The sequence below is a fragment of the Carica papaya genome, chromosome 2, assembly GCF_054855325.1.
Source record: "Carica papaya isolate Zhongbai chromosome 2, ASM5485532v1, whole genome shotgun sequence".
Lineage (NCBI taxonomy): Eukaryota > Viridiplantae > Streptophyta > Magnoliopsida > Brassicales > Caricaceae > Carica > Carica papaya.
Genome location: NC_142310.1, coordinates 9,534,300 through 9,562,136, shown reverse-complemented (window position 1 = coordinate 9,562,136; position 27,837 = coordinate 9,534,300). Strand labels below are relative to the sequence as shown.

The 27,837-nt window shown below is 38.6% G+C and overlaps 3 protein-coding genes across 3 annotated transcripts; 1 reads left to right on the top strand and 2 right to left on the bottom strand.

Moving 5' to 3' along the window:
- The first annotated feature begins 10,427 nt into the window (after window positions 1–10,427).
- On the top strand, window positions 10,428–15,261 carry LOC110824232 (transmembrane emp24 domain-containing protein p24delta9-like). Its single transcript, XM_022054808.2, has 4 exons — window positions 10,428–10,742; window positions 10,829–11,038; window positions 14,697–14,773; window positions 14,914–15,261. The coding sequence occupies exons 1-4, from the start codon at window positions 10,530–10,532 to the stop codon at window positions 15,056–15,058; spliced, it is 645 nt and encodes a 214-aa protein (XP_021910500.1). The 5' UTR covers window positions 10,428–10,529; the 3' UTR covers window positions 15,059–15,261.
- A 617-nt stretch (window positions 15,262–15,878) lies between these two features.
- Window positions 15,879–22,205, bottom strand: VIK (VH1-interacting kinase). The gene is made up of 11 exons (XM_088213231.1): window positions 21,753–22,205; window positions 21,339–21,413; window positions 20,530–20,646; window positions 20,219–20,313; window positions 19,777–19,897; window positions 19,585–19,664; window positions 18,340–18,399; window positions 18,029–18,150; window positions 17,848–17,933; window positions 17,649–17,764; window positions 15,879–16,188 (listed from the first exon to the last, which is right to left on the bottom strand). The coding sequence occupies exons 1-11, from the start codon at window positions 22,059–22,061 to the stop codon at window positions 16,062–16,064; spliced, it is 1,308 nt and encodes a 435-aa protein (XP_088069357.1). The 5' UTR covers window positions 22,062–22,205; the 3' UTR covers window positions 15,879–16,061.
- A 586-nt stretch (window positions 22,206–22,791) lies between these two features.
- LOC110823938 (plant/protein) lies at window positions 22,792–27,815 on the bottom strand. Its single transcript, XM_022054443.2, has 5 exons — window positions 27,243–27,815; window positions 23,903–24,002; window positions 23,686–23,818; window positions 23,165–23,260; window positions 22,792–23,075 (listed from the first exon to the last, which is right to left on the bottom strand). The coding sequence occupies exons 1-5, from the start codon at window positions 27,616–27,618 to the stop codon at window positions 22,953–22,955; spliced, it is 828 nt and encodes a 275-aa protein (XP_021910135.1). The 5' UTR covers window positions 27,619–27,815; the 3' UTR covers window positions 22,792–22,952.
- Between the last annotated feature and the right edge of the window lie 22 nt (window positions 27,816–27,837).

Genomic DNA, 27,837 nt, shown 5'->3' with positions numbered 1-27,837 from the left:
TTCTGTGGCAATGAGATAGTGTGATGTTTTTACTAAGCTAGTGTAGCTCATTCCTTACTTAACCATTTCAGATCAGGAAGACGTGGTTCCCGAGCCCGTTCCGCAGGAAAACGGGGAGTTAGATGCCTAAAGACTTTATAGTTCTATTTATAATTTTTTTTATTTCGAGTATTTCTTTTAATTAGCTTATTCTTTCATACGTTGAATACATTTATGGCTATTGTGTAAGGGATGTTGATCAAAATTTTTATTTCACTTCCGCACTTAGAATTTTTAATACATACATCTTCATCTTGAATTTCCGGGGCCATTACAGTTGGTATTAGAGCCGCGTTCCTCGGACTCATCCCTTACACAATAATGCTTAAAGAAAGACCCACCGATAAATCGTTACTCAACTCTTCCGTGTGAAAAATAAGTGCAAAGAAATGAGGAGAGGAAGACCCCCACTAAACCGAGTAGCTCGGGATTATTCGCTTCGGAAAGATGTGGACAGAATATTTGAAATGCTGGAAAGGATCATGACCGCCCAGCAAGGTCGAGAGGAGAGAAGGGAGTTACCAGAACCTCCCCCACTACCACAAGTTGAGCCACCGCTAACAGCAAGCGGATCCCGAGCCACCCCGGCACGAGCCTGCTCCACCACAGTACCACCCAGCACCACCGCCGCAGCATGAACCAGTGCCCCAGCCACTTGGGAGTAGTTCTTAGCAGTCTTCCATGCAGAGTATCTCCCTGAGCACATCCGACACCTGAAAGAGATGGAGTTTGTTCAACTGGTCCAGGAAAACATGACGGTATCGGAATATGCTCGTAAGTTCCTAGAGCTGGGCCGATACTCCCCGAAGACATTGATGGATGAAGACAAGAAGGCCAGGAGATTCCAATGGGGCCTCCGCCCAAAAATCAAGCAACACTTATTCGTACTGGAGCTCAAGACATACTCAGCCGTTCAAGCAAAGGCACAGATTGTGGAGAGGAGTTTCAATACCCGTCCTCAGTCAACAGGGAGTCATCGACCCTCAGCTCCACCCCGTAGACCAGCACCTATTGCGCCGGTCCAACCAAATAAGAGACCCAGACTAGTGATCCAGGCCCCTCCTCAGGCTCCAAGGGCAGTACGTGGAAAGATCTGGCAGCACTGAGCCAGAGATCACGGGGATCGACCATGCTACCGCCTCAACAATACCTGTCGCATATGTGGGTAGTGCCTAACACTATGCGAGAAAGTGCCCGAGGAACCAGAACCAAGGAAGACCTCCTTTTCAGGGCAGGGTTTACAACCTTACCCAACAGGATGTCGACGCTGACCTGGACGTGGTATAGGGCAAGCCCAAGAAAGAAATTTGTATCCAAGAGATTCCAGTAGTCCGAGACTTTCCAGATGTATTTTCGGACGAACTACCCGGACTGCTAGTGGATAGAGAAGTCGAGTTCACTATAGACTTACAGCCAGGCACCCAGCTTATTTCGGTTGCTCATTACCGCATGAGCCGTATTGAGATGGAAGAGTTGAGGAAACAGATTAGTGAATTGCAAGACAGTGATTTTATTAGACACAGTGTGTCCCCTTGGGGTGCTGGAGTCACTTTTGCAAGGAAGGGAGATGGAACGTTGAGACTGTGTATTGATTACAGAGGATTGAACAAGGTTACGATCAAGAACAAATATCCCCTTTCCAGAATTGATGACCTCTTCGATCAGCTGCAGGGTGCATAGGTCTTCTCTAAAATAGACCTGCGATCAGGTTGCCATCAGGTGAAGATAAAAACAGAAGACATCCCCAAGACGGCCTTTCGAACTAGGTACGGACACTATGAGTTTCTGGTCATGCCATTCGGGCTAACCAACACCCCGGCAATCTTTATGGATCTGATGAACAGAGTCTTCAGAGAGTTCTTAGATCAATTTGTTATCGTGTTCATCGATGACATCTTAGTCTACTCAAAAGTAGAGAAGATGTGCTCACCATCTTGCCCAAGTTTTGCAGGTCCTCAGAAACAAGAAGTTATATGCAAAGTTGAGTAAATGTGAATTCTGGCTTGAGCAGACCGCCTTCCTAGGACACATCATATCGAAGGAAGGAGTATCAGTAAATCCCGAAAAGGTTGAAGCGGTACTTGGCTGGGAGAAGTTGACATCAGTTGAGGAAATCCGGAGTTTCCTGGGGATGGCAGGTTATTACCGCAGGTTTGTTGAATGATTCTTCAGCCTAACAGCTCCTCTAACCCGACTCACAAAGAAGAATGCCAAATTTGAGTGGAATGAGGACTGCGAAAGAAGTTTTTCAAAATTAAAGAAGCGGTTGACTACAACACCCGTACTGGCTTTACCGAGTGGATCAGGGGAATATACAGTTTATAGTGATGCCTCCTATCTAGGCCTGAGTTGTGTCCTGATGCAGCATGGAAATGTCATAGCATATGGGTCCAAGCAGTTAACGAATCATGAGAAGAATTATCCCACCCATGACTTAGAGCTTGCCGCAATCATACACGCCTTAAAAATCTTGTGCCACTCCTTATACGAAGAGACCTTTCAGATCTATACTGATTATAAGAGTTTGAAACACATATTCACTCAAAAGGATCTTAACATGCGTTAGAGAAGGTGGATGAAACTCCTTAAGGACTATGATTGTGATATCTTATACCATCCGGGTAAGGGCAACGTGGTAGCAGATGCTCTCAGCAGGAAAAGTGCAGGTATCTTAGCCCATTTGATGGTTTCAGAATGCAGACAAATTAGGGCCACACAACAGGTTTGACTTCAGAACTTGAGGAGAGTCACATGTTTGGGCCGCCTGACAATCCAGCCCGAGTTAATCCAGAGAATAACGGAAGCCCAGTCAGTCGACCCCGCCCTTGTAGCTCGTAAGAAGGATGCAAAACAGTGAGTGAGCTCAGAATTCCAAATTTCTGCCGATGCATTACTCCGTTTCCAAGACAGGGTGTGTATCCTAGATGACAGTGAGTTAAAGAGAGACATCATGACAGAGTCCCATAGCTCGAAATTTGCCATGCATCTAGGAAGCACCAAAATGTACCAAGGCATGCGACCCTGGTTTTGATGGAATGGGATGAAGAGAGACATAGTCGACTTTGTATCCAAATGCTTGGTATATCAGCAGGTCAAGGCAGCGCATCAACGCCCAGGTGGGCTACTTCAGCCGTTACCGATTCTGGAGTGGAAGTGGGAACACATCACCATGGACTTCGTAACGGGATTACCCAAGGCACGTTCAGGACATGACGTCATCTGGGTAATCATTGACCGGCTTACCAAATCTTCCCACTTCTTGGCCATCAGAATGACCGACCCCTTGGACAAGTTGGCAAGAATGTATATCCAGAAAATAGTCAGATTACACGGAGTTTTAGTGACAGTGTATCCGACAGGGAGCGCAGGTTCACTTCTCAGTTTTGGAGTAGCTTTCAGCAAGCCATGAGAATAAAGCTATCTCTTAGTATTGCCTTCCATCCTTAGACTGATGGACAATCAGAAAGGACAATCCGTACACTTGAGGATATGCTCCGAGCTTGTGTCCTTGACTCTGGGGGCCATTGGGACGACCATCTACCCCTGATAGAGTTTGCTTACAACAACGGCTACCAAAAGAGCATCGGTATAGCTCCGTATGAGGCGTTATATGGGCTCCCATACAGATCACCGATTTGTTAGGAAGAAGTAGGCGATAGAAGATTGTTCGGCCCGGAGTTGGTAGAGGAGACCATGTCTAAAATAGTTAAAATCAGAAAGAACATTCAGACAGCTCAGAGTAGGTAGAAGAGATCTAACGTTTGAGAAAGGCGACCGGGTGTTTCTTAAGGTCACTCATTTCAAGGGAATTAGTAGGTTCGGTATGAGAGGAAAACTGAACCCCCGGTTTATTGGGCCTTTTGAAATCTTAGACAGGATTGGTACTGCCGTCTATAGACTAGCACTGCCTCCAGAGCTCTCCAAGGTTCACAATGTGTTCCACGTATCCATGCTACGTAAGTACAACCCAGACCCCTCTCATGTCTTGACTCATGAATCGCTTCCACTCCGAGAGGATTTATCTTATGAGGAAGTATCAGTCGGTATCACGGACCGAAAGAGCAGGATACTCCACAACCAGAAAATATCATTTGTAAAGGTCGTGTGGCAGAACCACACGCCAAGGGAGGCTACCTGGGAGATAGAATCAAACTTTAGAGCCCAATATCACCATTTGTTCGACCAAGAGCGAGAAGCAAATTTGGGGGACCAAATTTCTTTAAGGGGGGGGGGGAGAGTTGTAACACTCAAAAAAATAAATTTTTTATTTTTAGGTATTGGAATCTTTTTTTTTTTGGATTTTATTTTATTTTAATGGTTAATTTATTTTGTAATAATTATGTGTTTAGCTTAATTTAATTTAATTTAATAAAAATAAAAATAATAATAATAATGATAAAATAGGGTAAAATTATTTTTGGAATTTAATTGAAATTGATTTTGGAAAAAAGTAGTGAAAATTTAGATTCTGGGGGTGTTTTTGAGAGGAAAATCAGAAATCAGGGGTCAAAACGCAATTTAAGAAAGTTGTGCCACGTCAGCAGCACAGTCAGCAGCCCCGGCTAACCAAGACACGCTGCGTGGCAAGGAAGTTAACGCGAGAGACCACGCGAGCCACGTGAGCGATCCGCGTGCACGCGATCGAACGGTCCAGATCTCACGCGTGCGGACGGCCCAGATCTCACGTGCACGGACGTCCCAGATCTCATGTGTGCAGACGACCCAGATTGAATCACGCACGGATGGCCTATATCGCATCGCGATGGACGGTCCATATTTATTTCTATTTTAATCGTGACCGGACGGTCCAGATTAAACCGTGATGGACGACTGAGATTAAAAGGGGAAGGTTATAAATAACCTCACCCACACCCGACCCCAAACCCTAGCCGCCAGTGCCCTCGCCGGAGAAGAACAACCAGTCGCCGGAGGAAGCCGACCGCCGCCACCCGCCGCTGCACCGGAGGGTTTTTCGACTTCCAAACGAAGTAAATTTTCTCTTCTTGGCTCGTTTTTCGATGCTGAATTCGCCTATGGCCAAATTGGAGCCAAACTACCGGCCAATCGACCGAAAAACACCGCCAAAGTCCAACGGCACAGCCGCGGCTTCCCTTGATTTTTGTCTCCGATGAGGCCCTTTCTGGTTCCCGTTTGATACAATTTTTACACTACCATGATCACTGTCCTTTTCTCTACATGTTGACCGGAGCAAAACATCAAACCGAGACTCGCGCCGAAGAAGCCACCGCACCCGAGAGCTTCGCCGCTAGTAAGTTTCAGTTTTTTGTGATTTTTGGCCCACCGAGGGCCCTAGGGTTGTTTTATCGCAAGAACCAATGCAAGTTTGGCCGAATTTGGCCAAAAACAGCCAATTCGAGGCGGATCACCGTCGCGGGCGGCGGTGCCGTCACCGGAGCACGGCGGAGCCACCGTGCTGGAATTCTGATATTGGCTGAAAAAGGGCCCTGGGTCTTATTTGGATTTTTTTTGGGACACGTGCAGGTACCGGTAGTGCGTTTCAGTTTTCTGGAAAAAATTTATGGAATTTAGGGACAGCCCGTAGGCGCACTGTAGAGCCGATTTCAGACCCCGAAACAAGTAAGAATTTCTCACCCTATTTCCTATCACGGTATTAAAGCTCAATAAATAATAAAACGGCATTTCATGAATTAATACATGTGTATACTTAATTAAGGTTACTAATGGAGCCCGAACCTGATGTATTTTTCGGTCAGTTGTTGTTTGATCTATGTTTCAGTTTTAAATACAGTATGGTGTTTGATGTATTTATTTTATAGTCTCGTATGCATGAATCATGGTTTCTTTTATTATGGTTTGAATTATGGTGAACCCGATGTTGTGTTATTTTGTTTGGTGTTCAGTATTGGTTTACGTATTTGTGTATGATTGAAAAATTGAGACCAAGAAAAATGGAAAAAAAGTTATGTGAATTGATAAATAGATAATGTGAACAGCCTGACTAGATATCTTGGGAGATGGTGGACGGACCGGATCTGTAGGGAACCCTACCGGGAACGTGGTCTCTCATATCGGACGGGTTATGGATACCTTATGTGTTTTGGCGCCCATACCGGACGGGGTATAGGGACGGCCCGTTTCACCCTCGTACCAGACGGGGTATTGAGGTTTATGGTTTTGGTCCCCATACCGAACAGGGTATGGGGACGACCCGTTTTACCCTCATACCAGACGGGGTATTGAGGTTCATGGTTTTGGCGCCCATACCGGACGGGGTATGGGGACGGCCCTGGAATCATATTATTAATGTTAATTGTTCACGTGTAGCGATGACCCCCTATGGATCCCAACGGATACTAGTAGGTTGGTAAAAGGGAAAATCTGTTGTCTGATTATTGAAATACAAAAGTATAACATGTGTCATGTTACAAAGTGTATATGATTTTATGATGGTTATAATGTTATTATTTTTATATAATATTTTCACGAATCTCACCGAGGTAAGTGGACAGTAAAGGTTTTTATTATTAATAAATGAGTTTGTTGTAAATTATGCTCCATTGGTAGTTTTTGTTTTCTACCAACCTTTACTTCTGTGGCAGTGAGATAGTGCGATGTCTTTACTGGGTTAGTGTAGCTCATTCTTACTTAACCATTTCAGATCAGGAAGACGTGGTTCCCGAGCCCGTTCCGCAGGAAGACGGTGAATTAGACGCCTAAAGACTTTATAGTTCTATTTATAGTTTTTTTTTTATTTCGAGTATTTCTTTTAATTAGCTTATTCTTTCATACGTTGAATACGTTTATGGCTATTGTGTAAGGGATGTTGATCAAAATTTTTATTTCGCTTCCGCACTTAGAATTTTTAATGCATACATCTTCATCTTGAATTTTTGGGGCCGTTACAGGAAGGGGCTCATCGGAGGAGGTTCGGGTTTTGCCTACGGCAGCGCTGTCGGGCTTTGCCCGTAATTTCTAGCTCACCCGCCATTCCTTTTGCTTTGATTTAACTATGGGAGTACTCGGAATCAAATTCTAAATGGATAAAAGAATTTTTACCTTTTTTGGTGGTCGAATGTGTTTTAATTTTATCCATAACCTATTTTTTTTCATAAATTCAACAAAAAATTAAAATAAATTAATTTAAAAATAGTTTTTTTACATATTTAAAATATTAAAATTAATTCCGAACCAAATTTCAGAATTGGGTATTATATTGTATGTTAGAATGAGAAAAAAGAATTACAATTTTATGAATTTACAATTTATGATTTGAATGTGAATCTTGATTTCTGATGTAGAACCTGTGATCAATCAACTTTATCAAAAATTTCGAATATAACATTATTATTCAGAATCATAAAACCCTCAACAAATTATCTTTACTTGACCCATATTCAATACATGAATATCAACCAAGGTAATTGGGATAATAACTTGAATTGATTAAACACCACAAAACGAAATCTTTATAAGTAAAAATCAATTCAAAAGATATTGATAAAACGCCACAAAAAGTTTTCTTAATAAGTTAAATCAATTCTCACTCAATAAGACGGTTGACGAAACCTAACTAGTTAAAAACTAAAACTTTATAGTTTTATTATTCTAAAACTTAAATGATTACAAAAACTTATTTATAATCATGTGCATTACAAGTAAATAAATATCCTAAATTAATGGTAGAAATTATAAATAAATAAATAAATTTTGTTTTGAATGAGAAAATAATGAAAATTAAGAAGATTTTGACTAGAATAAGCTAAATAAGATTCTTCTTTTAAATGAGAATATTTTGATTAATTATGAAGGAATTAGTAGAAGTAAATATGGTTAATTAAGGCTAGTCATTAAAGGAGCAAAGATATCACACATATCTTTCCTAAGATTTAGTTCTTTAAGGAATGAAATTTGATTTTTTCTTCTTTTAAGATATTATATGATTTAGGAAGAAGTCTTCCCTTTTGGCTAATTCTCTCTTTAAAGAAATTTTTTTCCCTCTCCTCACTCACATCAATATCTATAAATCATCATATTTTTCTCTTGAAAAATACGACTCAATAAATATTCTAACAATTTAATCTTGACAAAAAAGATTATAAACATGTTGGACATATTATGGCATTAATATGAGCATTATTGCATTAGTTGGCCTAAACTTATTTTATTTTACCATAATCTAAAGTTAAATGTATTATATGATCTATTTGGTTAAAAAATTAATCTTACAAAGATTTTTGTTCTTATAATTGTAACTTACAATGCAATTTATCCATATTTATCATTTTATTATTATTTATTATAACAATATTTTGTTATAATTTAATAATAATACCATTTTTATAGTGTTAGAATTACATAATTTGTAAGCTTTAGGATAATATAAACACTAACAAAAATGCATTTTCTCCTTTTTTATCTAATCTTTTCATTTTTTTCATTTGGTATTGGAACATAAGCAACACACTTAAGATTTTAAAAATAACTAACATATGGTCTTTTATCACTTCATGCTTTTTCTAGGATTATATTTTGAACTATTAGAATTAGGTTTATATGAAAAATGTGAATGTACCAATTGATAGCTTCTGATCAAATTTTCTTTAGAACTTTACTCCTTAGTAATTAATTTCTCACCATATTCAAGATTACGAAATTCTTTTTTTTACATATACCACTTTATTGTAGAGCGTAGATCGTAGTTAGTTGTCATTTGATGTTATGTTTTTTACAAAAATCCACAAATTCATGTGAACTTTATTCCTCCATGATATGTGCATAATACTTGTATGGACTTCCTGTTTTTTCTCACCTATAACTTTATAGCTTTTAAAAGCTTTAAAAGCTTCAGACTTCTCTGGTAAAAAAACATACTAAGGTTTTTCAATTTAAATCATCAGTGAAAGTGATAATATATCTTTTACCTCTATTAGACACAAGATTGATTGTTCATAAATTTCAAAGTGTGTAATCTCTAATAACTTTCTTACTTTTTACATTATGCGTTCTGAGAATGGTTTTTGATGTTGTTTGCTAACAATGCATTCTTCATAAATATTTGAAGAGTTTAAAAAACTTGGAAGACTAAAGAAAACATTTTTCCTATTAAAGTATCCTTAAAATCACATAAATTAAGATAACCTTGGTAAAAATATCATTTTATTAATTTTATCAAAAAACATATTTGATTAACATGGTTAAGATAAAGAAAAAACATCGCTACACATATGATTATTGCAATCATTTTTTAAATATCATAAGTTCTTGTTGATTTCTTCTTTAGCATAACAAACTATTAATAAAGATAAATACTTTTTTGTAATTTTTTTTTAAATTTTCATTAAATAGGTTAATTTTATATTCAGTTTAATATTATCCATACATATGGTATCGATGACGTTCACATTGATTTGACTGCTAACTCAAGAAGTGGCTAAATGATTTCTACCTCTTCCCCGTCCTCTCATTTGAGAATGTAATTGTTATTATTGATTCCTCCAATTGTCTTATCTTTAATTTCTTCTTCTATTTGCTTTTGAATTCGCATTATGATCAACAGTTGAGGCCTTCAACACTTGTTCATCATAATCTTCTTGTTTCAACTTCTCTTTATGCACCATCTGAGCTTTCTAGTTCATCAAGTAAAAATTCATCTATATCTTAATTTCTATTATAACACGTAAAACAAAATTAAATTTTGTTGACGCAAAACTATTGGCTATATGAGTGAATTTTGCATGAAAGCTGTTAGTTATGCCTCTTTCTCCTTGTCTTCAATGTGGGTAACCATAAACATTTAAAGAAACAAAACACCAAACGTTGGTTCTGAAATAGGAAAGAGAGACAAAATGAGAAGGGAGAGACAATGGGGTGAAAGAAAGAGATGGAAGAGAAAGAAGGGGATCCAAGCACTTCTTCATTCCATCTCGGTTTTGCCAATAGGAGCTTCATGTTTTGTAACTTTTTATTTTTAGCCAATGTGAATATTACACAAATTTTTTTTATAAAATTATTAACACATTGCATTGAATATTATAAAATTTTAATACTAACTAAATAACGATTTTAAAAAGATTAATTTAGAAACAAAAATATAATATAAATTTATTTACATGTTTTAAAATTACACAGAAACTTTATATATATTATTTAGTTATTAGTTATTAAATTATGAATTTTGAATTATAATTATTTATTATTAAGTTACAAACAATAAGTAATATACGTTGAACCTTTTAAAGTTAAAAAAAAAAATTACAGAAGGCCTACAAATTAGGATTTAAATCTATTACGGCGGTGTCAAGTCTAGTCAGCTACGTTGGAGGCTGTAAACTACGTGGCTGACCCAATAAAAAAGAAACACGTGTCCCACGTTTGACCTCTTTCGTCTCTTACTTACCTGCACACGTGAACCCCGATCACTACCTTACCTTCGCTTCGCTTCGATCTTTGGCTGAAAGCATCCACGAAACCCTCTCTCTCCCTCTCTTTCCCTGTTGCGAGCTTCAACTATGATTCTTCGGTCGAGCCAACTGCTGCTTCTTCTCGCAATCCTAGGGGTTCTATCCCCTGCGACGCATTCACTCCGCTTCGAACTGCAATCGGGTCATACCAAGTGCATCGCCGAAGATATGAAGACCAACTCCATGACTGTAGGCAAGTACAGCATAGTCAACCCCAACGAAGGCACCGTCTTGCCCCAGACCCATAAGCTCACCGTCAGGGTACGTTTTTCACTCCATCGATTCACCCATCTCTTTTTTCGTTTTCCCTTCTGTTAAAGTGTATATATACGCATGTGTGTATCTAGGTCACATCGACACAGGGGAACACCTATCACCAAGCGGATCATGTGGAATCTGGGCAGTTCGCATTCACGGCGCCGGAGGATGGGGATTATATGGCCTGCTTTTGGGTCCTTGATCAGAAACCGGATATCACGTTGACTGTTGATTTTGACTGGAAGACTGGTGTACAAGCCAAGGACTGGTCTAATGTTGCCAAAAAGGGCCAAGTTGATGTAAGTTCTTCCCGCTTAGTTACTTGCTAGTATGTTTATTTTGTAGTCTTTTTCTAATGGATTTTTTTGGAATTGTTGAGTGTTACTTTTTGTTTTAAGTGAAATCAAGCGCTCAAGCTAGTGCCTAAGAGGATCCAAAACTTCGGACTTAGAAGGATAGGATAAAGGTATGTCGGAAAATAACGATAATTGGGTTAGGGAACTTGTTAGCCAAACGTGATCCATGATTGAAATCTCTTAAGCGGTCCTGGTCAAAGAAGAGGCTAGAATTTTGATATTTTGAAGGTTAAGGACTCAGAGATTTCGTGGTTTTTGTTTCATTGACTCCATACAATGTTAACTCGGTCGATATTTTGTTTATATTAGCTGTAGGAATTGCATATTTGCACTCTGTATCATATTTATCAGTAGTATATAATAGTAAAAAGGTTTGGATAATGCCATGTTTTGGGTGTGTCAATCTAGATGTTGCCACCAAGGACACAATTCTGCTTTTCGCTTGGTTACTACAGCAAAAGGAATTTGTCGTTCCTTTTTAGGTAAGGACCAAAATTAGCAAGGATATATATCGGGAATGGATACTTTTGCAAGACCCAATGTGGTTACCTGCCTAGACTTTTGGGTTCATTGATTTAGGAGTCATCGGGAGATGAACGAAATTCCCATATATAAGTGATGATCTTGCATGTTGCCAATAGAAAATAAGCATACTTGCGGGTATGCAATGTACAGTTTCTGTGGCAGGAAAAGTCAGGTGCAAATAGGAAGTAGGAAACATTTCATCTGAGAGTTGACTGAAAATTATGTAATTGAAGACTAATGTAATGAATATCAGGCCTCAAAATTAGCAGAATGGCTCGAGGATTATAGTTTTGTCCAGCATTCCTATCTATGCCCCTGTTGCCCTGTCCTGAGCTTTCAAACCTAAAACAGTGCTTCTTTTATCTGACCAGTACTCTTCAAGACTATTTATGTTGGCTCGAGTTCTGATGTTTATCAATCTCTTATCTTCCCTAACGTTCAGAGTAGTTCTAGTTTGAGAAAGGAGCACCAGCCAAGTGGCCGAATGATTCTTCCAGCTGGTGGGTAGATAGCAGCATTTGGTAACTAGCACTCAAAAAAAGCATGCGAGAGATTAGAGGGAATTACTGACTATAGCAAGAAGTGGAAGAGGCAGATTTAGACAACCAACATCAGCCATGAGTTTGTGCCCCAACCAACAGCTCTTCCCAATGGAGGAGCTCCGCTGTCATCTACAAGACTGCAATTAGCCTATCTGGTTGGAGACCACGTCATCCCTTGGTAAAGGGGTTTCCTGACGGCTGTGTGCGCTTATAATATTTACTCCCTGATGATGGGCAGGCACATGCAGCCTCCAGATCTCCTGGTTTGTGAGCAGATCCGGGTTGGTTGGCCCAGAAAGTCATCATTCTCTCTGGGTTGCACAACCAAAAAAAAAATTCTGAGGGTTTACAAGAAGATAAAAAAATATGAGACCGCCCCACTTTGAAGTAGATGAGATTTGATTAAAGGGCTTGCTTTCATTAACACTCAGTAAAGGTGCATAGCTTCTTTGAATGCCCCCCATGTAAGATCCATTCATAAGGCTAATTTTTTGGACTCGTAATGCAACGAAAAAGTCAATTCCATGGATTCTTTGGCACCGGGCATCGGCGGTGAACTTGAGAGACTGCTAGCTTCAATTCTTTACTCAACCTCAATGGGAGGTGGTGAATGCAATGACCACTCCTGAAAGACCACTCTTTCATCTAAGGGTGCCTAACGGCCGCACTTGGATCATTCTTGAGCCCTCAGATAAAGTGACGTCTACCTACCAAACATATATGACTACTGCCCATCATGCACTGCATGAAATAACCTTTCTTTTTATGACTTCTCTTTTCTTTTGCCTCAGGTCTGTCAGGCCCAATATACCATGGCCATGTTTATTTATTTATATTTTATTTCGATTAGCATTATTGACCCAATGAGAAACCACTAAGACCTTCCTCGTTGGGCTTCCTCGGACTGGGAAAAGGCTGGTTCTTTATGTCACTCAATTGATAAGGAGGCATCTTCTGACCTAGAGTCCTGGGTAACTTCCCCAAGACTGTAAGTCCTACTCATGCTTGTGACAAAGAAAGAGGAAAAGAGCTAATTCCTTGCTACTTTTTCTTCACGAAGCAAAATTATCCCAGGCACAGCAACTAAAGGCACTTGCTGGCTTCCTACTAATGGTGGCGCCAGTGTCAAATCTAGATCCACACAATCTCCATTTTTGAATGGTCCTTGGCCTTACAAGTTGAGGCAGATGAGTGTCAAAAATTGTCCGATGAGCTAGTGGCATGATATGTATAATTCCTAATTGAAAATATCTTGCAGACTGGATTATGGATAACCGTCTATTGAATCAATTATGGTCTATTTGCCCTTAAGTGGTATTACCAGTCACTCTGGAGGAGCAGTTGATTTAGAAAGAGTTGTAGATTCATAGAAAAGGAGAAGTTCTTTCCCAACGCTGCAATCTTTCTAAAGTTTCTAAAGTAAGAAGCACGAAACTTGACTGATCTCATTTGGCTTAACAATTCAGTTCGATTCCTTTCTTTTACTTTATGTTTTACGGCAGCATATTAGCTTGACCAGTTTGTTGCGGAAAACCTTGATGACATATTCGTTTATAGTTACCAAATTCTCGCATGTCCGTTTCGTTATTACAACCTTCTTTTTTGATGTCAAAGACCAGAAGCTATGCACAAATTCTCATTGGGTCTCAGTTTTTCTTAACAGCAATGGCTATTCCAGACAGACACTAAGATGGAATAAGCCTGCTAATATGGGACAACAACTCTTTTTTGGAGAAAAGCATTATCCTTTTTTGTACTGATCTTCTGGTTGCTATGGGGTAAGAACCGGCCTAATCACCCAACAAGAGAAGTACAGAACTAAATCCCCTTGCAGAAATTATAGAACCTGCCAGCACCTTGGTGTGTACGTGCTGTTGGGATGACTTTTCATTTTTAGTTCTACCTTGCAACCAGTAGCTGTCTGCTCAAATATGATTAAGCATACAAATTTGACTCCCTAAAATTTTAATTCTAATTTTTGTAAGAGTTTCTCCGAACCTATTGGTTATGGTTCTGAAATCCTATGAGTGGCAACAGCTTTTTTTTTGGTGGGGAGAGGAGGGACTTGGGGTCTGGTTTCTGTTCTTTAGATGGCCGAAAATGGAATTCTTGATAATATTAACTACATGGAAGCATAAGCGTACAACAACTTGCAAAGCTTCTATTGGGAGTTGGAAATATATGCTTGATGTAGTCAATTCTTTTCTACTACATAGAAAGATCACTTGTTAACTGGTGGATTTTTTTGTTCACCATTCATATTGTTGATATTTCATTGAGATACATAGCATACATAAGGAGGCCAGTAGGTAGATTCTTGATTTCTCATAAATTGTGTATCAATAGGATGCTGCTATTTGCACATTGTTGCTGTTATGTTACCAATCATCTGAGAGGAATGCAATGTTTTTTTACGTTTGAAGCAACTCTTCTCGCATTACACAGACAAACATCTACGTGGAAATAGTATTAATAGTTACATTTGAGGATTGTTTAAAGAAAGGATCTAATGCTTTTATTATAATTTTAATCAGGTAATGGAAATTGAGCTTAAGAAGCTGCAGGATATGGTCGCTTCCATTCATGAAGAGATGTTTTATCTCCGGGAAAGGTAAAAAAGGAATAGAATCTCTCTTCTTTCATGATTAAGAGAGATGATTTTTTTTCCATCAATGATTTTCTGGTTGGGTATGGTATATTGATCTTTAAAAAAATGTTAACATATTGAGTCATTCTCGGTGCTGGTTCTAGGGAAGAAGAAATGCAAGAACTGAACCGAAGTACCAACTCCAGAATGGCTTGGTTGAGTTTCCTTTCACTTTTTGTTTGCTTGTCTGTTGCCGGCTTGCAAATATGGCACTTGAAGACCTTCTTCGAGAAAAAGAAGCTCATTTAATATATATTTTTTTATTCTTTTAACAATGTGAACAATTTCGCTTGTCTTTGCTTTTGTAAATTAGATTATTGAAAATCTACTTGGAAAAGAAAATAATTGTCTGGTAGCAAGTATGATAGGGATTTTCTGAATTATATTCAGTACTTTGTTTTAGGTACTTGATTAATGTTTTTTTTTTTAATTCGTAAGTCCACTTTTGGAGATCTATAGAAATTATCTGGAGAGGAATTCTATATGGAATTAAAGTAATATATCTCTAAATTTCAAAATCAAATTTTTTGGTATCTTGTAATGTAATTTTATCTTTCGATAGTTTAAAGTATAGAGTTCAAAAAGAGTTACATAGAAATAATCCTTCTTTTTTAATAAAAATAACCCTTCTTTTTCAAGAAAAATAACCCAGATTGAGAAAAAACTTAGATCTTAAAATTTGTGACCTAAAGAAGTCCCAATAAATAAAAAGAGAAACTTCAATTTTCGATGTCCTCATCCACGTTTGTCTAATTTGAAAGCAACTGTTCCTGCAAATGCATGACCGAACAGGTAAAACATCAACTGCTTACAACAAGGTGAATACCCAAAAAGGAGTGCCTTCTCCAAGATCAAAGCTAGTTCATGATACAAATTGGCATTCGTGAGAAAAAGACAAATCCGAATCTATTTATTGTCAATGCTTACTCTATCAAACATTTGATCTTAAAAAAAAATAAAGTTCATAGACAAATTTTCTTCAAACAATGAGACATTTTTATACAAGTCAATGTGAATGAAACTCATTGCTCTAAGATGAAGAAAACAGAAATGTAGAGGACGAATAAACTACAGGTTTACCTACTCTCTTCATACTGACAAGATGAATAAAGTAGAGTGAAATCAAATAATAGCCATTACTTTCACAAGCTTTAATCAGTTGGCTCTATCCACAATATCTGCACAATTGTGAGTTCATGATATGACAAGCAAAGAGAGCACACACGGCATTTGTCTTCATTTCTTTTCATTATCATGTAGTGAATATGTTCCAGGGGTGATCTCCCGGAAGATTTTCCTTGATCTTTTCAAGCCTCTTCAGAATATCCAGGAATGAAGGTCTTTGATTCATGTCAGCATCCCAACACTTGACTGTGAGGCTAGAAACACACAAAGAAAATGTCAGCAAGAAAACCCTAATAGTTAAATTATACAGCCTTTATCTCATCTAACGGCTACATTCATGCAGATAATCTCTTTCATTTAACTGACACAACACCAACTTTTGATTCTCCCTTACCATACAATCAAAACTTCAGTAAACCATTTTCCATTTAAACAATTGTAATTACAAATGCAAAGACCTGATAGAATGCAACTTATGATAGAATAGGGGAAAATAGTACACAGCTCAACTACTGTAAGATACCTCTGAAATTGGTCCCAACAGCATCTTGGGAGATTCTGACGTGGCCATAGAATTAGGTTGTGGGTATCAAGTCACAAAATATGGCTTCGAAGGGTGTGCAGGGGCAGGAGAGTAATTATCAAATTACAAATCTACATTTGACATCCATATTGAAGTTACAAATCTAAAAAGACCAGCATTCCATCTAACTGACTTGAGCACTCTGTTTTTGTGTAACTTTGTTAATCCAAGGTGACAGTAGATAAATTTACAGGAGACAACACTAAAAGGCTCATTATAATTTTGGTTATACCTTGTTGACAGTACCTAACTAATTTACCAATGATTATAACCAAAAGCGGATTTCAAGATAAATGAGTCAAGAGGCAGAGATTAATCCTCAACTAAGGCCTGTATGAGCTGAAAGCATACTACCTAAATTTGACTCCTAGCTATTGTGTCAGTATGTTAGTCGGTTTCTTTCTATGGCTTATTTGAGCTTACATTTGGTTGCAATTTCAGGGACTAACATTTGAGATCCATGTTTTCAGAAACATTATCATTCCAATAAGGGGACAAGGACTTATACAGGAGTACCTTTTCTAGTCTCCCAATATATTTGATGTCCTACCTTTTCAATTCCTTATGAAGTGGCCAGAAGGTTAGAGTATATTCAAAGGACAGCTCATTTGGATGGTAATGATTGTTGCTAAACGGTAATGGGACATGGAGGAAAACTAGGTTAAGTGAGGTGCTGGTAGACAATCTTTACAGAGAGGTGATTTGAGTTGTAAGTTGTCAAATCACTAGCTTTCTTCAGGAAGGCTCCTCCCGAGCAAGAGGTTGTAGACTTCACAGTGAATGTAGGATGTTCGTAGAGGCAGCTGTTTGCGTTGCCAAAATTTTGGTTGGAGCATTGTGGACGGATGTTCTAGGCTTCTTGCAAACATAGCAAATAGTTGTTGTAAGGTTAGGGTGGGGGAGCTAATGCCAAGTGGCAATCCAGGGGCAAATTCGCATTTTGATCCTGTAACATGGATAATCAATTTTTGGCCAATTTTCTGAGATGAACACACCAGAAATGACAATAACACTTGCACGTAATCCACCCACAAGAAGAGGCCAACTAAACATTTTAAGAGATAACTGGCAAAAACTAGCATCTTTCCTCCAAAAAAAAAAACAAGAATAGGAAATTCAGAGATGGCTTACTCTCTTAGTTCAGGGGCATATCCTTTGGAACGAAATTGAGGCCTGTGTCCCTCTGCCACATATTTGGCTGCTTCATAAGGCTCATAATTTGCAAGCGGTGGCTCCCCTTCAAGCATCTGTGCAGTTGATAATATAAAGTATTAGAAAGTGTTCGAGATTCTTCAAACTTTAATTTTGTTAGTAATAGAAACAATACTACCTCATAGAGTATCATCGCGAAAGAGAAAACATCAACCTTCTTATCATATCTCCGGTGCTTGAAAACTTCAGGAGCCATATATCGGTCTTGTGTTTCGTTCCAGAAAAAAAAAAGAAAGAAAGGGAAAATTGAGTATAACAAGATCATATACCACTTCAAACAATTTATGATGGACACTCACAACTTCCAGTCTCGCCAGTCATTTTGTACACATCATGAGAATTCTGAACTTTGATGAGCTTGCTTAATCCAAAATCTCCAACTTTCAAATGGTCTGCACTGGAGTTGACCAAAAGAACATTCCTGAAATTTTCACCAACAACAGAGGAATTTACGTATGCAGAACAATGCAGCTGACATTGTGTTGCAAACAATTTTTGTCGTACCAAATAGTCTAAGGTTATATTAAAATTATACACTCGGTGAACTGATTAATGAGTAGAACAATAAGTTTATTTGTTAGTTTATTTATAGCCAAACAAATAAACTAACCTCGGCTTAAGGTCTCTGTGAATAATGACATTGGGTTCATTATGAAGATATGCCATACCTCTGCAACATCAGTGAAAAAAAAAGATATGTGTTATGGTGACATTCGACTGGGGTTCCATATATATCTTCCCCACCCTTAACCCAAAGAAAAAGGTATCTCTAAAACCCATGAAACAGAAACATCAGTAAACCGAACAAACCCCAAATGCAGCATTACAACCAGGACAATAACCAAACCAATGGGACCTCTGATCAGCCAGATCACAAGTGAACAAAGAAAAAGGGAAAAACCTAAACGTCAGCCAAGGAACAATGCGTCCTAAAATGTATATAAAAAGGAAAGTGCAGCTCCATTGTTGTCCAACAACAATGTAATTTTTCAATATTATATTACATGCCTTCAAAAATGTTAAAATATAATTAATAATGTAAGATACTTTCTATTAATTTAAACATTTGGGACTAGTGTTCATATGGTATTAGATTTTGACTTTAAGAGTTTAAGTCCTAGCTACACCCTATTTCAATTCTGTAGACCTATCCCTTTTTATTACTTTTGGCCGATAGTGAGTTTGAATGTGAAGGGATGCATTAAACTATAAATAATAATAAGTATCTTTTACTTACTGATTTAGTCTTATTATAGTTCAAGCAAGGTATTTTTTTATGACAATTCAGTAATTTGTAGTTTAGTTTTTCTGTCATTTATGTAAAACTGTTAAAAAAAATGTGCATGTGTCTCGCTTCTAAACATAAATATGTGAAAGTTGAAGACTGAATAAAGGCTATGGGGGAACCAAAATATTGCACGATAATAACCTAAGAAACTAACAGTTTTATATAAAATGATTAAAAAGACCACAAAGTTTCAACAGCAAAATGGTCAAATAATAAGAGGTGAAACTGTAATATGCTCAATAAATAACAAATATGGTTGTTTCCTATCAACTTAAACTTTTTAAAAATAATTGGTCATCTTTACTAATTACAAGAACTTTGCAGCAAAAGAAACAAGTTTCATACACCAATTTTGGCACTAAAGTGATCATTATTCATTAAATTATCAAACAATGTTATTATGATCCACAGAGTTTGTCAAAAAATTCTTATTGTGTTTTTTCCCCTTATTTTCCCCTTTTCTTTACTCGGTATCGTAAAAATTAATAATACTTCAACAACCATCCATGCAAGAAATACGCATTATATGACTAATGATAAAAGAGAATATCAAGAAATTTTATATACCTTGCAATATCCAATGCAAAGTTGATGGCTGTTGATGGGCCAAGTGCACCTTTTTCCTTCAGATACTGATGAAGATCACCCTATAACAACAAGAACATGCTACAACTAAAATAAATGCTACAAAGTGGCTTCAAAGATTACAAAGAAGTGAATTAGCAAACTTAGAAGATAAAGAAACATGCATTTAGATACCCCTCGTAAGTATTCTGTAATTAGCATAAGGGGCTTCTTCTCAGTTACAGCTCCCAGAAATTGGACTATATTAGGGTGGCGAAGCTTCACTAGCAAATTAACCTCATGCCTGAAGTCCTGACTGAATCGCGAAAGAAATGTGAGGATTTTACATTCTAAATAGAGTGAATAGAGGTAGGCAGAAGAATATGATCATAGCTAAAACAATAAGTGGAGTGTTTTCCTGAAAATGGCAGGGTGCAAGCACATGAGAAGAGAAAGCCGTCCTTTGTTATGGGTAAATACTTTGAAAGTGAACTAAGAGCCAAAAATTTCCAGAGTAACCTACTGCTACAGTGAAAATAGCAGTTTATGCACTCAAAAAAAAAAGGCAGTTTATGATGTTACAGTGAAGACAACTAAATTGCAAGTATGAAAAATTTAGGAAGCTTAATAGACATACATCACCAATCTATCATCTGACAAAGATGGAAGTATCCGTTTGATGGCGACTGGAGTTCCTCGCCAATATGCTTTTAAAATTTCACCAAAAGACCCCTAAAAGAATCAGCTAAAAATGAGTAAAAACATATTTGGCAGATAGATGTAACACAAAATAAGCTAGTTGAATTAAATTCCAATCGCAGATTAAAAAAAAAGAAAAGAAAAGAAAAGCATTTGTCTAAACCCTGGTTCAATTTAATAAAGATATTCCAAAAAACTAAGCTTGCTCTTTATTTACTGAGATTGAGAATGAAAGACTTAGTGGTAAACCTTCCCAATAATATTTGAGTTCGAGAAATCAAGTTCAGAAGGGTCAATTTCCCAGTCACACTTGTTTGGAAGAGGGGGCGGAACAGGCTTTGGTTCAAAATGGCTTCCATTTTGCCCCTGCAACAGCAATCAGCTAGAAATTTAGAATGCAAAATTCAGAAGGTACAAAAGGATCTTCACAAAAATGCATAGTCATATAGCCTAGGCTGTACAAACAATAAAAGAACACAACAAGTGACATGACTGTTAACACCTAAAAATGAGTCTACAGTTCTGTTCTTAAGGGAAGTAGCGAAAATTGCAAATAAAAGTGCCATCATGTTAACGTGTATCAACAATTATCAACATTTTGATATGGTAACCCACTCTAGTATCACATCTTCCAGACAACGATGGCAACTACAATGAACACAAGATTAAGTTACTAAGAAGTGGCACCACAGAAGTTAGTTGCTCAGCAAAACTGCTAATTACCAGGTGACGTGTCCATATAAAAGATGCTAGAAATAATATAATGAGTTATTAGGACACAATATATGTTCAGTGTGCAACATCCTCTGTGAAGGAGCAAAATGAATACTAGATCAAAAGGATTCTGAACTTTCATTTACATTGATCGGTGAAATGTTTTAGCATGTTAAGAGTCAAGGAAGCTATATAGGAAGCATATAATGACAGAAGAAATTGTGTAAAGAAAGAAAGGACAAACCAAAAGCAACAGAAGCCCCAATTTCTAAGTCACATAACTTGCAAGATATATAATTTTTCAGATATAGAACGAAGAGAAGTAAATCAAGAAGCAGACTTACAAAAGATAAGCCACCATATGATTTCAACAACTCAATCATGGCGTGTTTCTTGGCTCCTTCAGCATCAGCAAGCGGCTGTCATGAAAGGCGGAAATGCAAATGGTCGCAGTAAGCTATCTGATTGAATTTTCCAGATAAAAGAGAGAGGGAAAGTCTAGTGATCGAAGTAGAATTTGCACTTGAAATAACTAAAAATGCAAATTAGGCGTAGAGCGGAATAGCCAATCCAATAAATTGCTCGCTTATTTCCAAAATCCAACCACAGCAAAGAAGAAAGGTAAAGGTACAGCAAGCAATGGAATGGGAAAATACAGACACAGAGGAGATAGATTTAGCTATTGCATATAGAGGACAAAGGAGAAATTTAGTGAGGAATAAAGGAGATGAATCAATTAAAGAAAGATGATGAAATACCGTATTCTTCCAGCGATCTTGGGCGTTGACATCGGCGCCGTATTCGAGCAAGCACTTTGCAACATCGATCCAGCCATGGAGAGAGGCGACATGGAGGGAAGTGCGCATATCATAGTCCCTAGCTTGAACAAGGGAGCGATCTTCCTCGAGGAGCTTGCGGACGGCGGCGGCGTCGTTTTGATGAGCGTGCCAGAGTATGAGAGAAGTCCTGCTGACCCTAGCCTTCTCTTTCTGCTTATCAGAGGCGGAGGATCCCTTGGAAGGGGGCCCCGAATCCCCTCCTCTGCACGGTGAGGAACCCGAGCTCATGGATGAAAAAATGATCGGATCCGTAGCAAATTGAATCCAAAATTATCCGTAAGAAGCTGCAGAGAGAAGATTCTGGTTGGGGATAGGTTATGGACAGTTGGGAGTAAGAAATGGAAAAGGAAGAAGGGAGAGAGGTAATGGAAGCTTGGCGTGTTTGTTAACTTCCGGTTACTTTTTAAACTGAATCAGATTCTTCATCTGATTTTTTGTCTACTCTCCTCGCCCGTGATGGATGCGCCTAAACTAGTTTCCTATTTTTTTTTCTTTTTCAGATTTTTAATTTGGTGCAAGTATGACGTGTGACGTTGTGGGGCCGTATTATATGGATCTAGTCATACAAATATCTAAAATCAAGATTATCTAATACTTAGTTCCTCCATGATATTGTCAAGATTGTGGGGTCCAGCGTGGGACCCGCTGGGTAGCAAGCAAACCCAACTTGTTTTTCTTGTGAATAAAAATATAATTGCCTTCTAAAATCATCCACTAGCATTTTGGAATATTACACTCCTATTTTAAAATTTAAATAATAAATTAAATCAACTGTCATTTAAGAATAACACCAAATATTATATTCTAATGCGTGATTAAATTTGAACATAATTACAAGATAACTATAAAATCGGAATAAATAATTGTATTTCTAATAATGAATTAAAACAAAAGGCAAATGGCAAATGGCAAATGAACATGATAAAAATAATAGGACGTGTAAATATACTTAAATCAATTGCTGCAATTTCTTTCTTCTTTTTAGATATTTATTAGTTTGTCTGAAATGAATTTATAAATTACACTAATAATGGGATCCAATTTGAAGCAAATGCATCTCTTTTCTTTCTTTCTTTCTTTTCATCTTTCTTTCCTGTGTTAGATATAAGTCAGCTTCATTTAGTCTTCGAGAGACCGCTTACGGGCTCTCAAGCTGAGCTCTAGACTCCGAGGCAATGGAGGTGTCCTTCCCCTACGAAACAGCACTGCAAGTGCCCTCATCTTCTGGCAAAGATCAAACACCTGCGCCAAAACAAATTATATAGTCACACCCATTTCTTCAATTCAATATCAAAAGCATCATTTTAATGACATATAACTTGGTAGCTTACTGATGAAGCTTCAATCTCTGCGACACCCTCACAACCTTGACCTCCTCCCTGCAGTAAGTCACAGTATCGTGCAGCTTCCTTCTCGTCTTCAAATACCTGCAGCAAGAGAGAGATGGTTTCAGGAGATCTATTGTGGTTCAATTAGGTCCAGAATTAACCTTGTAAAGAGAGTAATAGGCAACTCCTTATTGGAGGGACTCATTGGTGTGATCATCTCAAGGTCACCATAACCAAAGCATAATGGCAGGAAAACACCAGAGCACAAGCAGCTCTAGCGGCTTCCTACCACTATACCACCCTTTTTTGGGTGGTTAAGACGTGGTGATGTAGTAAAAGTATCTGATATAGAAATTGAAAGGTGGTACAATTAATCCACTAGCAATAAAGTTCAACACTTTTGCTCAGGAGAAATTGTTCTATCCTAAGGAATTTTTAACAAATAGTGCATGCAGAAGTGGAACTATCTCACAGCTGAAATCTCAACAAATAATGGTTTTGCTGGCAAACAAGTAAATACTTACAAGTACTCCATCCCTAATGTCCTCCACAAGCATTTGGAACTTCGTTCCTCTAGACTGTTTAGCCTGGTTGCCATATTCAGATCTTCGCTTCCCTCCTTTAGAAAACAGTAACCCAAGCTCCCTTTCAACTTCACTATAAAAAAACCCAAACCTTAGGTCCAAGTGATGGTAAAAACAGCCTAAGTTAAGGAGGGGAAAAATCAGATGCAAATCAGACCTGCGATTTCTTCGTGTTTTCATTGTGCACAACTGGTTCTCTCTTTGAGTTAGTACATATACAGGCTTGGAAGCTTCTCTCCATGGGTTGGCGTCCAATACTGAAATTACAATAGAAGAAATTTGTGAAGCTTTTTATGGAGGAAAATAAATATGATACGATTTATCTCTAGAATCCTATGCCTTAAGATTAACATATCATACAATATCATCAAACAAACCGAACCCAGAAATAGTTCAACATGCCAAGGAATAGAAACAGATACTAGCATTAGAGTGCTCCCTGCTAAAGTGAATGAAGAAAAAGAAAGGGGAAAAGAGAACTGTGCAATCTCTCTACTTTAGAATTTTCATAGCTTCCTCTACTTGCCCATTCATGAAATTAGCGGGCAAGACCAACTACCCTAAAAGTTTTTAGCTAATAAGATCCCAAAGTGTTTGTAACTTATTGAACATATAACCTCACAAGAAAGCTATATATGAAGTTAAATTTTATTACATTCAAGCTAAATATGAACTTAATTTTTATTATGTTCCAAAATACTATTACATGTGAAAGTTGGACAGAAGCTTAACGCACGATCAATAAATCTACAAAGCATTATATATAATTAAGAACACAAAAGGGTGAGTAGAAACATAGAGATGAGATGTAGCGCCCGGGAAATGGAAGAAGAAGAAGAAGAAAGAAAAAAAAAAAAAAAAAAAAAAACGCGCGCGCCACGTCAGCAGACCCAGTCAGCAGTTCTGGCCAACCAGGACCTGCCACGTGGCAAAACCATGTCGACCGGGGACGGGCCACGTTGGCGATCCGCATGCGCTATCGGACGGCCCAGATCAATCGCGCGCACGGACGGCCCAGATTTAATTGTACGGACGGCTCAGATTAAATCAAAATGGACGGCTGAGATCAAAAGGCAAAAAGGTATAAATAAGACCCCCACACCAGACCCCAAACCCTAGTCGCCTGCCCTCGCCGGAGAAGACGAACCAGAAGCCAGCTGCCGCCACCCGCCGCCGCACCGGAGGGATTTCCGACCGCCGATCGAGGTAAATTTCATACCCCGACTCGTTTTTCCACGCTGATTTCCCCAGTGGCCAAATCGGAGCCAAAATCCCGACCAAACGGCCGGAAAACACGGCCGAAAGCCAGCGGCGCCGCCGCGCCCCTCCTCGGTTTTTGCCTCCGATGAGGCCCTTCCCGGCCTCCGTTTAATGCAATTTTTATATCACCGTGATCACCATTCTTTTCTCTACAGGTTGATCGGAGCCGAATCACCAAAACACAAACTTCACCGGAGAGCCACCGCACCCGAGAGCACCGCCACCGGTAAGCTTCGGTTTTCTGTAAATTTTCGGCCCCCCGAGGGTCGTAGGGTTGTTTTATCGCAGGAACCAATGCGAGTGTGGCCGAATTCGGCCAAAAACGGCCAACTCGAGGCGAACCGCCGCCGCAAGCGGCGTCGTCGTCGCCGGAGCACGGCGGAGCCGCCGTGCCGGAGTTGCGATATTGGCCGAAAGGGGCCCTGGGCCTAATTTGAGATTTTTTGGAACACGTGCAGGTACCAGTAATGCGTTTCAATTCCCCGGGAAAATTTCAGGAAAAATTGGGGACAGCCTGTAGGCGCACTGTGAAGCCGTGTTCGGACCCCGAAACGTGTAAGGACCCTTCACTCTATTTCCTATCACGGTCTTAAAGTTCAATAAATGATAAAACAGTATTTCATGAATCAACGAATGTGTGAAATTGCTTAAGATCGCTAATGGAGCCCGAGTCTAGTGTGTTTGTCGGTTAACTGTTATTTGGCCTGTTTACAGTTTTAAATGCAGTATGAGATTTGATGTTTTCATTTTATAGTTTCGTGTGCATATTTTACTGTTTTATTGATTATGGATTGAATGACTGGGATATTGATGCTGTATGTTGTTTGTTTGACATAAATTACCGTTTTACTTATTTGTATGTGATTGATGATACTGACTGAGGAAAAAAAAAAAGAATGAAAGATTATGTAAATGGGTAATTGTATAATGTGGTCAGTCTGACTAGATATCCTGGGAGATGGTGGACGGACCGGGTCCGTAGGGAACCCTACCGGGATTGTGGTCTCCCATACCGGACGGGGTATGGAGATCTTATGTGTTTTGACGCCCATACCGGACGGGGTATGGGGACGGCCCTGAAATACGATTTCAAGTGTTAAGGGTTAACGGGTAGCGGGACCCCTATGGATCCCCATGGATACTAGTGGGCTGGTAAATGAGGAAAATATATTGTGTAACGATTGAATTTCGAAAGACTTGATAAGTATTACGTTATACAGTTTATATATGATTTCATGATGATGATAATGTTATTGCTTTCGTACACTATTTTATGGATTCTATCGAAATAAGTGGATGGTGAAGGATTTATTATTGATAAAAGGTTTTGTTGTAAATTATGCTGCATTGGTCTTTTTGTGTTTTCTACCCACCTTTACCTCCGTGACGGTGAGATATCGTGATGTCTTTACTAGGCTAGTGTAGCTCATTTCTTATTTAATCATTTCAGATCAGGAAGATCTTGTTCCCGAGCCAGTTCCGCAGGAGGACGACGAAGGGGACGCCTAAAGACTCCATAGCCATATTTGTAGCTTTTACTTTCAAGTTTCTCCTTTAGATAGTTTGATCTTTTATATTGTGAGCACGTTTTTTATTTTAGTGTAAGGGATGTTAATCGAATTTTTGACTTCGCTTTCGCATTTGATATTTTTAATATACATTCCATTATGAATTTCCGGGGCTGTTACATGAGACTCCTAAAGTTTAATCCCCAGACTTTCCAGCTACTGTACTATGTGAAATTAATGAATTGGATGATCAACTGTTCCAAAATTTAAGCTGATAGAAAAAAACCTGATTTATTACTTATATAATACTGAAGACGAGCCCTCAAGTGAATGTTGAGAAATATGTAGAACTTAGTGCTACAGCTGTGAAGATCAAGATTCAATCACAGCTAAAACATGAAAAGCATGACTTTAAACTACACCATAGCATCCATGAGTGGAAAGAGAAAATGAGCCAGATCACATGAATCAGTTCCAGTTGGGATATTAATGATCCCCAAATAAATTATCTAAAACCAGAAATATTTGCAAAATCTAAGTGAGCATAACACTGAAGATGAAAAAAAACTAGGTTTCAACTGAAGATGTTGGCCAGACCCTATAAAAATTTCATAAGAACATGTAATTTATCCACAAAACTAGGAGAATATCACTTACTTAGCATTCAGCAGATTAAATTCAGTACAACATAAAGAAGCGATCGCAACAAGAATGGAAACTTATAGATACCGTCATAGCTGCTGGAATCGAAGCTCTGTTGCAGATGCCTGCGCATATCGTAAGCACGGGAGGAGACCCTCTTCACGAACTCATCAGGAGTCCCCGGAATGGTACCGTCCAAGTGGAGAGCCCTTTCCATATCCTCATTTCCATTATCATCTTCTCCGTCGTCTTGTCTGGCATCTTCCTGGCCGCTAAATTTGCAATTAACGACTTGCGGGGATACCCTCCTAGTAGGCGAGCGAAACAAGGAGGAGTAGCGGGGAAGGAAGAGAGCAGTGATGGAACGGGAAGAAGAGAGGGAGAGATGGCGGCGTCGCGAAGAGAAGAGGTGGGTACTGCGAGGCAGGACTATGGAAGGTGAGACTGATGGCAAGGAATCCATGATTATCAACTGTAGGTAAACAGTAATAGTAGCTTCCTCGTCTTGATCACCCAACTGAATATGCAGAAGAAGAAGAAGGTGTTTGTTTGGGAAGGCGTGAAGAAGTGTGTAACAGGGCCCGGGCGGTAACAAGCAAGCAAAGGAAGAAGAAGGAAAAATGGCTTTGTGAATCTGGAATGTGAATCTCGGATTTTTTTTTTTTTTTTTGCATGCGGTGGG